This window comes from Artemia franciscana, chromosome 4 (genome assembly GCF_032884065.1).
Source record: "Artemia franciscana chromosome 4, ASM3288406v1, whole genome shotgun sequence".
Classification (NCBI taxonomy): Eukaryota; Metazoa; Arthropoda; class Branchiopoda; order Anostraca; family Artemiidae; genus Artemia; species Artemia franciscana.
This window is the reverse complement of record NC_088866.1, coordinates 21,889,949-21,906,970: the sequence shown is the minus strand read 5'-3', so window position 1 is coordinate 21,906,970 and position 17,022 is coordinate 21,889,949. Positions and strand designations below refer to the sequence as shown.

The 17,022-nt window shown below is 34.9% G+C and overlaps 1 protein-coding gene across 1 annotated transcript in view; it reads left to right on the top strand.

The window, feature by feature from the left end:
- LOC136026150 (myb-binding protein 1A-like) overlaps positions 1–17,022 on the top strand; it is a 91,792-nt gene that overhangs the window by 14,763 nt on the left and 60,007 nt on the right. The window contains exons 3-5 of the mRNA XM_065702453.1: positions 1,652–1,825; positions 6,199–6,414; positions 10,751–10,924. Of these exons, the coding sequence (XP_065558525.1) occupies positions 1,652–1,825; positions 6,199–6,414; positions 10,751–10,924 (564 nt within the window). The remainder of the gene's footprint in view (positions 1–1,651; positions 1,826–6,198; positions 6,415–10,750; positions 10,925–17,022) is intronic.

Sequence of the window (17,022 nt, the reverse complement as noted above, 5' to 3'; positions counted from 1 at the left end):
CTGCATTGCAAATTGTCAAATTTTATAGTATTTACATATTTGAAAACATTAGTCTCAAGAAAAGAGGAAGGACCCAATCAAAATTTAAAATTTAACAAGATTTGTTAAACATTACAAATTTACAATTTAAAATCTAACAAAAGGGTTGAAAACCTAATTGGATTCCAAGAAATTATTGCTATATTTTTTTATCATATTCAGATTTTTTGAAATTTGCAGGCTTTAAGACCCTTACTGTCAAGTAAGCAAATTTCTGTTGCAATTTTATAGTATTTACATTTTTGAAAATATTAGAATCTCAAGAAAAGTCGAAGGACACAATCAACATTTACAATTTTCTAACAAGAGGGTTAAAAACCTAATTGGATTTCAAGAATACTATTGTTTTTATCATTTTCAAATTTTTGTTGTTGAAGGCTTTCAGAACCTTGAACCAAAACTGTAAAAAAAACTGTATTTTCATATGGGCGACTATTACCCAACCAACTATCCGGTTCTATAGTTTAGGGTTCGTCACCTAGGATTGAAAATTCAGTCAATTAGAAAGCTTTCACTGTTATTATCTGTATTTAAAATCAGCATTGACGTTCATGTCTAACTATGACTTTTATTCATTTGCAGATATAAAGCAAGACATCTGTGTCAATTTATAGAAGTTTAGCTAGGCATGTGCCTGAGTACTGCTTTATTAGAATTACAGCCCCTCCTGAATCTCCCTTCTTCATCTATTTGCATAAGTGGCTCTCTTCCCCAATTGGTTATGCCAAGCTTGACTAGGTCTACGTTTTTCCCATGTAGTCCCTTGCTGATTGATTAATTGATTGGGAGAGTTTCTTGTAGGATTGTTATCTTCTTGTTTTACTATTTGAATCACTTATCTAAACTGCAAAAAAAGACTTAATGGACAAATGTTACTATGGACCAAATGCCACATATAGGAACAAAATGCATTTAATGTGTATGATACTGATCTGTCAAATTATAATGTATGCTTGCACACATATTAGTTCAAATACAGTGGTGTCACTTTACAGAGATTAGGGGGGGGGGGGGGCATTTTTTTCAATATTTTCAATTGAAGTACTAAAAAACTATTTTTCAGTGACAATACCAAAAAACTCATTTTCAGAATCTAGGTGAGCAAGTATCCCTCTGCAATCTCCTCCTAAGTTCAAACAACCTTCTTGAATAAAACAAGCAAAAACTGTAGCCTATTTAAATAAAATAGTCGCTTAAAAAATGGTAGTACTGGCTCAAAATGTTTTTTTTCCAATTCCCCCCTTTTTGACACAAGATCTGGTAGCCCCCCCCCCCCCTCAAAGGTTTGACGTTTGTGTATCTATGTTCACATAAGATACTTGTAAGAAGGAAGCCACTTGAAATATAGTAGAATGGACCAGTCCATTTTTTTTATCATTCTTTTTACTCCACTCAGGAAGCCTTATAGTGGACAACCTTTTCACTCTGTTCTATTGTCCTGTTACTTTTTTATGTATCATTGCCTTAGTTTTTCGTCTTTCTTTCGTGTAATGCGTCCTCCCTGTGTATTCAAGGTATCCTCTCCCTGTAAGTCAGGTTTTGGTGATTTTTATTATGTTTCTCTGCTAAATAGATTCATTTATAACGCAAATAATAGCTTAAATTCTATTAGGAGGTGACAGACTTTAAAAGAGGTCAAATTCTGGCAAATAGACTCATAGCAGAATCAGAGAAAACGGGCGAAGAGGCTGTTGGATCCCTGGTTGCTGAAATTGCTGTTGTTGGTTCCAAAAAGCATACATTAGCGTCAGAAGCAGCAAAAGCCGTGTTAGCTGTGTTTGACAAGGTTTTTTTTTATGTTTTCCTGTTACTTAGTTTTTATATACTGTTATATGATGATGTTTTTCTAATTTGTAAAAAATTAAAAAGATTGATTATCCAGTACTGGATTTATAATTTGAAACATTCAAGAAATCTCAGAATTGCTGAGCTAATATGGATACAATGGCTTTTTTGCATGTTTGTTATTTGCTTCCTCGAAACATTCAGTTGATTTATATACTTACCAAATCGATTAATTTTATAAAACAAACATTAGATAGAAATGAAAAGGAAGGCATATAACCAGTTTTGCTTGTATTTATTTCCAACTATTTAATGAAAAACATTTCGTTATCAGGATTGAACTGCGTTTAAGATGAAGGATTAGTCAGGTTTATCTTATAATGTAGCTAGTTAAATATATGATACTAATGCTGACAACTCATTACAGCTCAAATCCGTCTGAGCACAATACAGTTAGTTACGCTCCTTCTCCATCCCACTCCATTCAGACCTTCACTTTTTACTCCATCTCATGAGATTCCTACTTGCTTTGAATCGTTCTTTATGATTACGACCTATTAGCCTCAATTTACAGTTTTTTCCTGGGGGGGGGGGGCAAAGTGTATTTTTCAAAATCAAGGGGAAAGCGTCCTTTTTTTGTAGCCCCATCCGGATCACCGGTAAGGACGATTTGTGGCAAGCTATCTTCCTTCATCTGTAAAAAGTAACTAAATTATTTTAATCTCTCTTTCACTATAGGGTAAGGAAGTGGATATATGACTGTATGTTTTGTACAGCCTATTCTCTGGCGCACGATCATTCAAAGCAATAGCTGGAGCTACCCTTGAACAAATCTTTTGGAAAATATCTACCATTTCCACCTCAATCTTTTGAAGCACCCACATTTTATACCTGCTTATGACCACCACCATTACCATTGCCTCTTGTATCTTAAACTTTTAGTTCAAATTCTTATCTTTCTATTCTTCCAAACGTTGTTGAAATGATCCGTGTGCCTCGGCTGTTCAACTTCGTGTGTCTTTGCTCAATCCTTACTAATAATACAACCCCACCAGTTAAAGTAAGGTACTTGGCTTGTCGGTTTTCTCAATCTGGGTATTCGGTCAATTTGCTTGTTACCTAGCATCACCTCTTCACCCTCGACCCCATCTAATTAAATTAAGATACATGGCTAGTTGGTACTCTCAACCTAGGTATTTGGTCAATTTGCTTGTTACCTAACATCACCTCCTCATCCTCGACCCCGCCTAGTTAAGTTAAGGTACTTGGCTAGTCGATACCGTCTACCTGGGTATTCGCTCAATTTGCTTGTTACCTAACATCACCTCTTCATCCTCGACTCCACCTAGTTAAATTAAGGTACTTGGCTAGTAAAAGGTGCCCTATGGTTAGAGTGCACAGAGATAGCAGGCAGGGACTAAGAGGTATGAGTAATTGCTTCCCAAGGGGTTGCTCTGATACTGACTAGAGGTGTACGTCATATATTTCCATCAGCCCTCTTCCCCCCAAATGTGACGCTCCTGCTTATTACTATAGCACATTATACCAGTCCACCCCTTGCGATCAAGAACATGTTCACTGGCGTACATCAGGAGGTTTTCCCATCTGAAGTACCCTTAAGGGGCTTTTTTTTTAGCTTAATCTAAATACGTCCTTTGCAATTGGTAAGCTCAGTACTTTTTTTTGGTATTTTCAAACTGATTGCCTATCGCAGAATTTTAAATCAATTGTAACTTGGTTCTCCGTGGGGCAAAATAATATTGGGCCACGAAATGGCAGAGCGGAAAATATCGTGCCACGTGGCACAATATTTTTTTGTCACCTTAAAAGGGCCCGAGAACTTTTGATTTCCGTTCGAATGAGACCTCTCTCTCTGTCTGTTAGGAACACCGGTTTGATACGATCATCCCTGGACAAAAAGAAAACACGCAAGCGTAGTTTTCTTCTGGGTAAATATGCAAAATTTGACACTTCTGTAGATAAGAGCTTGAAACCTCCACAGTAAGGCTCTTTAATATGTCGAATTTAATGATTTTCTTTTAAATCAATTGCCTTTTAAGAGCGTTTTCCCCATTCTTAAAAATCAGGGAAATTTTATCTGGCTCTTAGCATTTGATATATAATAAACTTAGTGACTTTAATTTATTGGGAATCAGCATAGTCTTTTGATGTTTGAATTGTTATCATAGTTCCTTTTTTAAACTCTGGGAATTTTCTTTTTCCATTTGATGCCATGCTTGTTTGTTGTTTTCCGTTATACAAAACTCATCAAAATATTATGTATAAATAAGATGAGACACAACCTCGCTGTAGGTTTCGTTCTACAATGAACCAATTATTCAAGTTCGTTTTTTACATTAAATGCAGCAATAGCATTTTTGTTTTAGGTAATAGTCACTTTGACGCACTTATTGGGCTTGCCATACAAAATAACGGGTACTTCTTACCCCGTTTTGCAACGGTCTAAGAAAAAATGGTAATATCGAATTTGCTGTTATTTTGCTAAACTCTTTACGCTACGAAGATTAAATCAAAATTTAAAAAATCAGATTAACTTTGGTTTAACGTAAAAATTTTAGAGAAACTTCCAAATATTCTCTTTTTTTCCCCTGTTTTGTTGTTGTTTTTGTTTGGGGTTTGACGCGTTCGACCAATAGGTCATATGCGTTCGTATCACTCGATTATTCTGTGCCTTTTGTAATCACTAGCTTGCTTGGGTGTCACTTCAGTCAATATTCACTGGACCAGAACAGTATCACTCGACTTGCTAATGGAGGGGGGTTATTTTCCTGCAGCAACTGCCTGCATTGAAAAACAGGAATCAAAATACTGCAACTATGCATTGTCATGCAGCAATTAAAATACTTATACAACAAAATTATAATAAATGATATAATTTTATACAATGCAACCTGTGTCATGCAGCCAGATATAAAAATTCAACTAGATAAAATAAGGATAATAAAAACAGCTAAAATATTAAATAGGATAACTCTGTTTTTCTCTTTTATTTTTATTTTCGTCCTCTTCTTTCTGTTCTTTTTCATGTAACAAGGTGATAATTCGTGATGATTTTTTGATAGCGGAAAAAAGCCTGAAAAATAAGTTTCAACCAAACGTCTTTATCAGAGAGGGTTTATAAGAGCGAGTTTAGTAATTGTTGCGATGTGAGTTTGATTTCAATTGAATGTGAATTGCATGGATTGAGGATGCTTATTAGGCTATGAGAGGATAAAGACAAAGTTTTAAGAGTCGAGCAGTTTGTTTTTGAGAAGAGGGAGGGTGTGGCAAAAAAAATGTTCATGCTTAGATTGCTAATTGAGATAGAGTCTAAATCGTTGAACCCAAAGTTTCATCTGTTATGGGAATGCATTTGACTGATGGGACAGGGGTGCGCTTCGATATTCTTACTTTACCGAAAAATGACGATCTTTCTACTTATTTGTTTTTCCCTGACAATATCCCATAAAATATAGCCATATGTTAAATATTGTTAACCTGTAAATTCTTAGGAATTTGGAATATCCAAATCTGAGTGGACGAAATTATGGAAATGTTGAAGAAAATATCCAGTGCAGAAAATGAGATAGGAATTTATGGCATGAAATACATAATATACAAAAATGAAAATAGGCACTATTTGACAATATACAAATAATCATATACATCATGAAATAGGAATATATTTGAATGTTGGACTGAAAATGAGTGAAATAGTTCATACTTTAGCGCTTTCCAAAAATTTGGAAATAATTTAGTGAGAGATGGATGTCCTATCAACAAGCCACACTTATACTTCTTTCAAACTGTATTTTTTTATCTGTTAAATTCACTGAATAATTTTCAACAACAAATGCAAAGCCAACAAAAATTTTAAAAATATTTTATTTAATTTATTTTTAAATGGAAAGGTTGTACATAATTTATTTGTTTAATTATTTTCAGTCATCTGAACTTAACAAATAAATAAAAAAAATTGCAAACTTACGTCCGCCCTTTCTTCATAAATTTGTAATCTCTGTATAAATATTCAATGCGGAATTTCTATACAAGTTATATAATGTTATCTGGGATGTATTCTGAACAATACATACCCCTCCCTCCTTGGAGCAGGTCCAGATCACTTTTGTGTATTTTTGAAGGTAATGGTAGTCACATCAATCGCACAAGTCCGTATTTAAACTTGAAAATTATAAATAACTTCCAACCTTCCTCCTCATACGATTTTGTCTAGCGAAAAAAACTGATACAAAACCATAGGACTAAACAAAAATGACAACTCTGGACACCCCATAACTGTTGTCACTGATAAACTTAAATAAAAAAATAGTTTTAATATCGGTAAAACTTGATAATAAGTTTCAGTCATTCTAGATTTCTGCAAGCACATTTGAGAATGAAGTTTGGCCGTCTCTTCAGCCTTTGGTTTGTGTTCCTATGGAGAAGCAATCTGCCACAAGATTTGAAATTATGTTCAAATGCCAAGAAAGGTTTCCAACGTTGATATCATTAAAGGTTCTGCGATACACCGTGGGCTGCTCTCAACTCCTGGGTCCAGAAACTTATCCCTTTTTGATCAAATTTCTGCTCGTAAGTTTGTCTTTGGATGTTAATATCAATAAATCTTGCCATTGAAAAAGTGGGAAGCCTCGTTTTAGTAGCAACAGGGTTTTAATCCTTTCTGATTTGTCACTAGCTTGAGTAATTTATTATTCTCGCTGTCGAAATTTTTCTTGTACATGTTTTTGGAATGATTTCAATTCAGTGCTTTGTTAAATCTTTCCCGAAATTCCTCTTTTTTTTATTTTACCAACTTAATCTTAAAGTTTTGAAAAGATGTACTTTTAAGTATTATAGTCCTTTTACGAATTGTTTGACATGGAATAATTTGTAGAATAAATTATAACTAAAGATTCTTAATTAGAAAAATGCCCTCCAATCCAATTACGAAACATTTTTCAATCTATTTTAATTAAGAAACATAGCTTTTAGGGAGGATTTTTTTTATTTTATAGTTTTTGGACCATTTGTCAAGTTATTTCTATTGGATGTGTGATAACCTTTTTCACAGAGTTTTTTTTAGGGGGACGGGGGGGGGGGCTGACCCGGCATTTGCCCTGCGTGCTGCAATTTTATGAGAGCAGAATTTCAAATGAAAAATCTAACCGTTAAAATAATCTTGGAATGTTAGAAATTTTATTTTATTAAAATAAAGTAGAGGACGCAGTTAATAAATGAAAATAATTAATAAATAAAATTTTTTAAATAAAATATTTAAAAAAGTAAAAAAAAAAACAATTAAATAATAATAATAAAACTAATTTTTTCATTTAAATAATAAATTAAAGATTACTAAGAAAAATAACTTATTAATTAATAAATTGAAAATAATTATGTTATTTGTCAAATTTTAGCCTGAAAAGGCGCAATAGAGGAACCGCCGCTGATTTTTTCAGCAAGGACGATGTTTTGAAAACATAGGAGGAGGGGGGAGGGTAAATCGTCGTCTGAAAGTGTCCCACTTCTTAATTAAATCTAATCCCTTTCAGTATCTTCCTATTGTCTCTTGAAGTCCTCGGGAAGGTCCTCTCACCGTTAAATAATCGAAGTGGGATTATAAGGTAACTCGTCAAAGGAAAAATTGCGCCATTGAAAAGTGGTTGGCTTCAAAAGACGTTCTGTTGGAAGACATCAATGTTACAGGAGAGCATAACAACCGAGAAATGTGTTTTTTTTTTGCTTTTTGCCATTATTAGTAATTATTAGCTGCTTGAGTAGCTTTTTTGAGTAAGATTTTAGCCAAAAGGGATAAAAGACATAATGACGAAAAGTTTAAATTATACCACAATGCTTGAAGAATGAAAGGGCATTTAGTTGTATTTCCTTCAAATGATAACGTTTTCTGTTCTAATGTTTTGAAATATGATTGGTAAATAAAATACTTGCAATTGTCATTCTTTGTTTGTCAAAAGATTAATATATTGTTAAATTTGTAAAACGAGCAAAAGCAATGTAAAATTCCTTTGTGACAAAATAAGTTGAAGCCCAAGTGAGAAATTGAAGGAGTAAAAAGGTCATATTAATAGCATAAAAGTGCTAGACCACGATGTCATCCAAGTCTTTTTCGAAATCCTCAATTAGTCAATTCTAAGCAATTAAATCAACCTGATCGACTTAAAATTATCGTGAGCTTTCTATCTGATACATTTTATTGAGTAACTTTCAATTTTTTTTTCTTTTTCGACAAGTGGGTCCCAACCCGGTACTGTTGCACCACTATTGGCTCGAGAAAGGATTTAAAAGAAAGATTTTCATGCTATTGTCAGACATTGTACACATATAGAGTATTGTCTCAGTAAGAATTTTGTAGTATAATTCTAAGGGTGATGAGAAGTTGTGTTACAAATTCAAAGGAGTTCTTCGAGTCATTGTCATAGACGCAGGGAAATTATTTATCTTCTCTCAACTTCATTTAATACTTTCCATGTTCTTTGTTAAGATGCTTCTTACGGAAAAGAAAAATACCTTACATGGGGACAACGCAGAATTACTTGTTTATCTCTACCTTTTCTATTATTTTTTTTAGTTGGAGTTATTAAGTCAATATCTTATTTGTGATGAAATAAAAACAAGGTTTATTTTAAATTCAGAATGAATACTGACGCTGAAAATTTAAGTGAGCAGACATTATCCTAAACGATGGGACAACCACCTCTGTCTCTCCCTCTCTCTCCCACTTTTTACACTACAGTTCAGCTTGCGTTTTTCTGATACTATTCTAGAATGCGACAAATAAAACCAGGTGCCTAGATATGTAGTTATATCAGTCACTTTTCAAAACATTTGACCAGCAAATTTTATCATTTAAAGGACTCACTGTATACCTGTTGATTTTACTGCATACACGATGTATGACAACCGCTTATGTTATATAAACTACATACATGTATAGAAACAGGTACACTGCCCTGCGGCTGAATGGTCTAATAAACTGGGAGGTTGTATAAGTAGCTTCTTGATACAGCAGAAACGCGGTTATTCGAGTCAAAATTAAGCGAGTTGGGGTCTAACGGAGGTATTCTGCTTGCATAATTACATGCATTGCTTCAGTACAATGTCAGTTATTTTAATACTTGCAAATTATCAATAAATATAAAGATATACTGTACTGTATTTAAATACAAACATAATAAACCGTGGTGGTGAGGGTATTGTGAACAAAAATAAAACCCTCTTTCTTTGTCTAACGCCAGTGTGAGAACGCTTTGCCATTTTTCATTATTAATTTAAAAATATACGCTTCTTGATTGTTTATAGAGTCGTGTTATTAGGCTTTTGTTTTATCGGCGGTACTCTTGGTCCAAATTACCTTCGATAACCACGGCTGTACTGTAGTTCTAAACTGACTGGCCATCTTAAAAAATTTTTAGTAGCCTATTCGTTCTGTTAGTCACAAATGCTTTTTTGCGGCACATAATGACTGAAATTGGAGCTTTGCTGTCGTGTAACCTCTTTTTTATACTCGAAAGGAGCAATAGAGGTAGTATGAGCCCTCTGTCTATATTTTACGGCCTCTGGATGAATGAATGGACTTTATTTTCTGCTAAAAAGACAAAGTCAGAAGTGGAGTAGTAAATGGAAAGAGAATAAAAAAGTATCAAATGAAAAAATGCACAAATATATACAAGCAAAACAATATATGAATATTAATACCGCAAAGTAGCATGCAGTTTATTCCTTGTTGAAGTCATGTAAAACATGTCTAATCTTTTCTTAACAACCATGTACGGGTCCGGTGTGTTATATCGGTTGCCAATCGCTGCATTCCCCTTCCAAGGAGGCACATGCAAGAGAAACTTACAAAAACGGTAGTAGTTAGAACGCACCGTACGTTTATTCTTATCTGACCATAGATTTCAAAAAGGAGAGAGTGGTGTAACTATCACCAAAAATAATGGTTCGATATGAGAGAAAAAAAGAAGAAGAAAATTGTGGATCACTTTTAATAGGGGCTTAAGGCTCCTCTCTAGATTAATCAGATATATTGAGTCTGATGATATAACTTAATTTAAGTTCGAAGTAATGATTAGGGTTAGAGTGTTCTCCTATGCAAATGTCTTTAAATAAATGATTTTTGATGATAAATTTAAAATGAATAGATATTACGTATAAATCGGCATTGAAAATGGATTTGTTTAATGTATGTATTGTTAGCAAAATTTCGTGTTTTAGTTTGATTCTCATTGACAATGTTGGCTATTTACTTAACGTTCATTACCACAACATTGTTACTAGGTGGAAATTACTGTCGATTACCATTGATTACTATTACCATTTAACTATTTGTAGGAGGGGTGGGCAAAATGTTTCCTTGTATGTTATTTTTCTGTCACAAGGTGAGTAATGTCTGATAGTTTTTTTTTTTGGTGTTTTTCCTAATGTTGCAGAGGGTTTGAAACTCTCGTTCCTTGTTGGCATTTTGTATCAAATTATCACATACAGTAATAAATTATAACACATTTTATGTGCAAATTTCCACATTGGCTAATAATGCAAAAACTTTTAGGTGGATGGGTGGTATAAATTAATTGGCCCCTTATTCTCTCTTTCTAAACACAAAATAATGTTAGTTTCTTTCCTTTTATTTCCTTTATACTAGAAATTGTACATATAAAAAAAAACTGTCGCAATAAAAATACAAACTTCTTATGAAACAAATATTTTTCGTAGTGGCGACGGAAGGTTTTCGGAAGCTCTAAACTAAAAAAAAATATTCTCTTTCTTACTTATGCTTCGCAAATGGAATAACAGACTCTCAAGCGATTATGAAAGGAGTGGAAAAAAAGAAGAAAATTAATGTTTTAGTATTGTATTAAGGGTAGCTCACTTGCCCCACGCTCTGGTAATGAACTAACTTTTGTTGCAGAACTGTGACTCTCCAACGTTTGCTGATAGTCTTTACTCCCGCCTTGAGGCAACTGACAAACTCCCAGAGTTCATAGTAGCTATCAAGGAAAGCCTTGGCAATCCGGGAAAAGCTGACGATGAGGGCTTACGGAGTTTTATCCTTTCTGTGATAAGAAAAGGTCACCCTTCAATTGTAAGTTTTACAGGTCTTATTCTCTGTCGACAGAATATTTTTGTTCCTGCTATTTATTCGAAAACCTGTTTTGCAATAGGCAGAGCAGAGAAAATAAAAAGAAAGAAAAGGAAAAAACAACTCGAGAATTTAAATAGTAACGACATAAAAAGTACTAGTGAAGATAATGAAAAAAAAAATTTTACAAGAAAGAAAAATAAGAGCTACTAGAACCAAAAGACAAAAGAGGCAGATATCGTAAATAGACATAGTGAAAACAAGAATGGAGAAAACTTTTGGCTTGTACAAATTGGTAAACATTTTCAAGAGGTCAACTTTATGCTTGACAGTTTCTAGCTACTTAATGGGCTAATGATCGTTGCTCAATATTATTTGATTCATCTCAATTTATGTATGACTGACTCATTTACAACCCCATTAGATAACACAGAATAAGATAGCTAGTGCCCATGGCGCTTATTTAATTTTTATTTTTTACTCGCCCTTCATTGGCATAATTATAACGAAAGTCCCTCGTTTTCGTTTTTGTCTAGTATTTTCAAAATAATATATTATGATGCTCTACGAGAGAGGGCTGAAATGAGTCCCCTCCCAATTTTTCAAGACTACTTGTTGGAGGCGACTACCCTTGAGAAAAAGAATCAGAATAAAAGGAGATGCATTAGTGCACAGGAGATGCATTAGTACCCATACAAAAATGATATTTTCCTTGTTGTTTTAAGTGGGAGACTGTATATTTTGGGGGACTATGTTTTTCAAGGCGGGGGATATTTCAATTATAGGTATTATTTTTTAATCCGCGTTCATTGGAAATTTTTCTCACAGGACAGTTTCTCAGAAAGATTTCGCCTTAACTATGAACCTTACTTGCTTCGAATAAGCTGGTAGACACTGGCTGGAAACCATCACTTTAGCCAACCCTTTGAGAACGAGTTTTTTTTAGGTTTTTTGTCCAAGCTCTTGATTGGCTCTAAATTTTCTACATTTGAAAGGATGTTTCTACGGATAAGGAGTAATGTAAAGAAACCAAGATAAAGACAAAAAAATTTGTTGTCGTCCTATGTTGAATATTTTTCTCATAGCAAATTTGACTGTGAAAAATAATTAGCGACCCTTCGCTGAGCTTATAAAAAATGGCCCGGTTGGAACTTACTATCTGATTTACAATCACTATTTCGTTTGACCTTTTCAGAATAAGCTACCTTTTTTTTATGGCACTTGGTATTAACCAAGTGACATATAGCGATCGCAAATTCTGTCGGTCTGTCTGTCTGTCTGTCCCGGTTTTACTACTTCAGGCACTTCCAGGCAAGCTAGGACGATGAAACTTGGCAGGCGTATCAGGGACCGGACCAGATTAAATGAGAAATAGTCATTTTCTCGATTTGGCCATCTGGGGGAGGGAGTGGGGGGCCGGTTAGTTCGGAAAAATAGAAAAAATGAGGTATTTTTAACTTACAGAGGAGGGATCGGATCTTAATGAAATTTGAAGTATGAAAGGATATCGTGTCTCAGAGCTCTCATTTTAAATCCCGACTGGATCTGGTGACATTGGTGGGGAATTGAGGGGGAACCTAAAATCTTGGAAAACGCTTAGAGTGGAGGGATCGGGATGAAACTTGGTGGGAAAAATAACCACAAGTCCTAGATACGTGATTGACATAACCGGGACGGATCCGCTCTCTTTGGGGGAGTTGTGGGGAGGGTTAATTCTGAAAAATTAGAAAAATGAGGTATTTTTAACTTACGAAGGAGTGATCGGATCTCAATAAAATATGAAGTTTGGAAGGATATCGTGTCTCAGAGCTCTTTCGTTTTAATTCCGACTGGATCCGGTGACATTGGGGGGAATTGAGGAGGGAACCTAAAATATTGGAAAACGCTTAGACTGGAGGGATCGCGATGAAACTTGGTGGGAAAAATAAGCACAAGTCCTAGATACGTGATTGACATAACCGGGACGGATCCGTTCTCTGTGGGGGAGTGGGGGGGGGTTAATTCTGAAAAATTAGAAAAATGAGGTATTTTTAACTTAAGAAGGAGTGATCGGATCTTAATGAAATTTGATGTTTGGAAGGATATCGTGTCTCGGAGCTCTTATATTAAATTTCAACCTTATCTGGTGAAGGGGATGTTGGGGGGGGGGGGAACCTAAACTCTTGGAAAATGCTTAGAGTGGAGGGATCGGGATGAAACTTGGTGGGAAAAATAAGCACAAGTCCTAGATACAGGATTGACATAACCGGAACGGATCTGCTCTCTTTAGGGGAGTTGGGGGGGGGGGGGGCAATTCTAAAAAGTAGAAAAAATGAGGTATTTTTCACTTGCGAAAGAGTGATCATATCTTAATGAAATTTCATATTTAGAAGAACCTCGAAACTTAGATCTCTTATTTTTTATCCCGACAGGGTCCAGTGTCATTAGGGGGGGGGGGGCGAAAATCTTGGAAAACGCTTAAAGCGGAGAGATCAGGATGAAACTTGGTGGAAAGAATAAGCACAAGTCCAAGATAGGTGACTGACATAACCGCACCGGACCGTTCTCTTTGGTGGAGTCGGGGGGTGGGGGAGTAATTTGGAAAAAAATCTAATGTCTCAGATGCTTTATTTTCAATTCGGATCGGATTCGGGGACATAGAGGGTTAGAGGGGGGAAACAGAAATCTTGGAAACCGGAAATCTTGGAAAATGCTTAGAGCGGAGATACCGGGATGAAACTTGATGGGAAGAATAAGCCCAAGTTATAGATACGAGATTGACATAATTGGTACTTATCCTTTCTCTTTGGGGGAGCTGGGGGTTGTTAATTTGGAAAAGTTAGAAAATTGATGTATTTTTAACTTAAGAACGGGTGACCGGATCTGAATAAAATTTGATATTTAGAAGAAACTCATGTCTCAGAACTCTTATTTCAAATCCCGACCAGATCTTTTGACATTGGGGGGAGCTGGAGGGGGAAACCAGAAATCTTGGAAAATGCTTATAATTGTCGTAGATACGTGACTGACGTAACCTGACTGGATCCGCTCTTTTTGGGGGAGTTAGATGTTGGGGTTCAGTGCTTTGGCGAGTTTGGTGCTTCTGGACGTTTTAGGACGATGAAAATTGGTAGGCGTGTTAGCGACTGGTACAAATTGACTTGATAAAGTCGTTTTCCCCGATTCGAACGTCTGGGAGGCTGAAGGGAGAGGAAAAATTAGAAAAATTGAGGTATTTTTAACTTACGAGTGGGTGATCGGATCTTAATGGATTTTGGTATTTAGAAGGACCTCGTGACTCAGAGCTCTTATTTTAAATCCCGACCGGCATTAAGCCTCTGATTTTCCCTTTAAAGCAATCTATTGATTCTTAGAATTTTGCTAGAGCTTATACCATATGAGCTCTTGGCTCTTCGGACCTCGTCACTAGTGCCATATGAGCTCTTAGCTCTTGTTTTAAATTTTTCAGGTTTAAGAGCTCTAACTCTTGATTGGCTCTTAGCTTCGTGTATTCGCAAGGATATTTTCTAAAAAATAGCGATTGGTACGACAAAAGGTACAAAAGAAAAGTTCCCACCAACTTTTTACTATTTTTTGAAGATGCAGTTTGATTAAACTCATCTTTAAATATACTTAAAAACATTATCAATCATCAAGCGCAAGCACCAAATAATATTGAACATTGTCCCCACCAGATGATTGGTGTAACAATAAATCGTATTTTTGAATTTTCTCCTCTTTCTTTTATTAATTGGTCTGTCAGTTATGTAAGTGTCCTCAAAATTAAAATATAAAATGAGCACATAACAAAAAACAGTTAAAAGAATTACTATCCTAATTTTCCTTCCTATCAATGTTTTTCTTCTGTTTTTATTTTGTTTCTTATGTTTCAGCTACAAATTAGAATAGGAACATAGTTATCAATGTTCTAAATTGTCAATAAAGTCGTCAATTTGTTTCTATCAAATGTGGGCTTACTCTATAGATCCATACAACAGCTAAGTTTTTCTTGGGGACACCAGCTGAAAGAAAATATTTTATCCGTTTTTAAGCTCTATTATGTTTCAGCTGCAAATTGGAATAGGAACATAGTTATCAATGTTCTAAATTGTCAAGAAAGTCGTCAATTTGCTTCTATCAAATGTGGGCATACATTATAGATCCATACAACAGCTAAGTTTTTCTTGGGGACACCAGCTGAAAGAAAATATTTTATCCGTTTTTAAGCTCTATTATGTTTCAGCTGCAAATTGGAATAGGAACATAGTTATCAATGTTCTAAATTGTCAAGAAAGTCGTCAGTTTGCTTCTGTCAAATGTGGGCTTACTCTATAGATCCATACAACAGCTAAATTTTTCTTGGGGACACCAGCTGAAAGAAAATATTTTATCCGTTTTTAAGCTCTATTATGTTTCAGCTGCAAATTGGAATAGGAACATAGTTATCAATGTTCTAAATTGTCAAGAAAGTCGTCAGTTTGCTTCCATCAAATGTGGGCTTACTCTATAGATCCATACAACAGCTAAATTTTTCTTGGGGACACCAGCTGAAAGAAAATATTTTATCCGTTTTTAAGCTCTATTATGTTTCAGCTGCAAATTGGAATAGGAACATAGTTATCAATGTTCTAAATTGTCAAGAAAGTCGTCAGTTTGCTTCTGTCAAATGTGGGCTTACTCTATAGATCCATACAACAGCTAAATTTTTCTTGGGGACACCAGCTGAAAGAAAATATTTTATCCGTTTTTAAGCTCTATTATGTTTCAGCTGCAAATTGGAATAGGAACATAGTTATCAATGTTCTAAATTGTCAAGAAAGTCGTCAATTTGCTTCTATCAAATGTGGGCATACATTATAGATCCATACAACAGCTAAGTTTTTCTTGGGGACACCAGCTAAAAGAAAATATTTTATCCGTTTTTAAGCTCTATTATGTTTCAGCTTCAAATTGGAATAGGAACATAGTTATCAATGTTCTAAATTGTCAAGAAAGTCGTCAGTTTGCTTCTGTCAAATGTGGGCTTACTCTATAGATCCATACAACAGCTAAATTTTTCTTGGGGACACCAGCTGAAAGATAATATTTTATCCGTTTTTAAGCTCTATTATGTTTCAGCTGCAAATTGGAATAGGAACATAGTTATCAATGTTCTAAATTGTCAAGAAAGTCGTCAGTTTGCTTCCATCAAATGTGGGCTTACTCTATAGATCCATACAACAGCTAAATTTTTCTTGGGGACACCAGCTGAAAGAAAATATTTTATCCGTTTTTAAGCTCTATTATGTTTCAGCTGCAAATTGGAATAGGAACATAGTTATCAATGTTCTAAATTGTCAAGAAAGTCGTCAGTTTGCTTCTGTCAAATGTGGGCTTACTCTATAGATCCATACAACAGCTAAATTTTTCTTGGGGACACCAGCTGAAAGAAAATATTTTATCCGTTTTTAAGCTCTATTATGTTTCAGCTGCAAATTGGAATAGGAACATAGTTATCAATGTTCTAAATTGTCAAGAAAGTCGTCAGTTTGCTTCTGTCAAATGTGGGCTTACTCTATAGATCCATACAACAGCTAAATTTTTCTTGGGGACACCAGCTGAAAGAAAATATTTTATCCGTTTTTAAGCTCTATTATGTTTCAGCTGCAAATTGGAATAGGAACATAGTTATCAATGTTCTAAATTGTCAAGAAAGTCGTCAATTTGCTTCTATCAAATGTGGGCATACATTATAGATCCATACAACAGCTAAGTTTTTCTTGGGGACACCAGCTAAAAGAAAATATTTTATCCGTTTTTAAGCTGTATTATGTTTCAGCTGCAAATTGGAATAGGAACATAGTTATCAATGTTCTAAATTGTCAAGAAAGTCGTCAGTTTGCTTCCATCAAATGTGGGCTTACTCTATAGATCCATACAACAGCTAAATTTTTCTTGGGGACACCAGCTGAAAGAAAATATTTTATCCGTTTTTAAGCTCAATTATGTTTCAGCTGCAAATTGGAATAGGAACATAGTTATCAATGTTCTAAATTGTCAAGAAAGTCGTCAGTTTGCTTCTGTCAAATGTGGGCTTACTCTATAGATCCATACAACAGCTAAATTTTTCTTGGGGACACCAG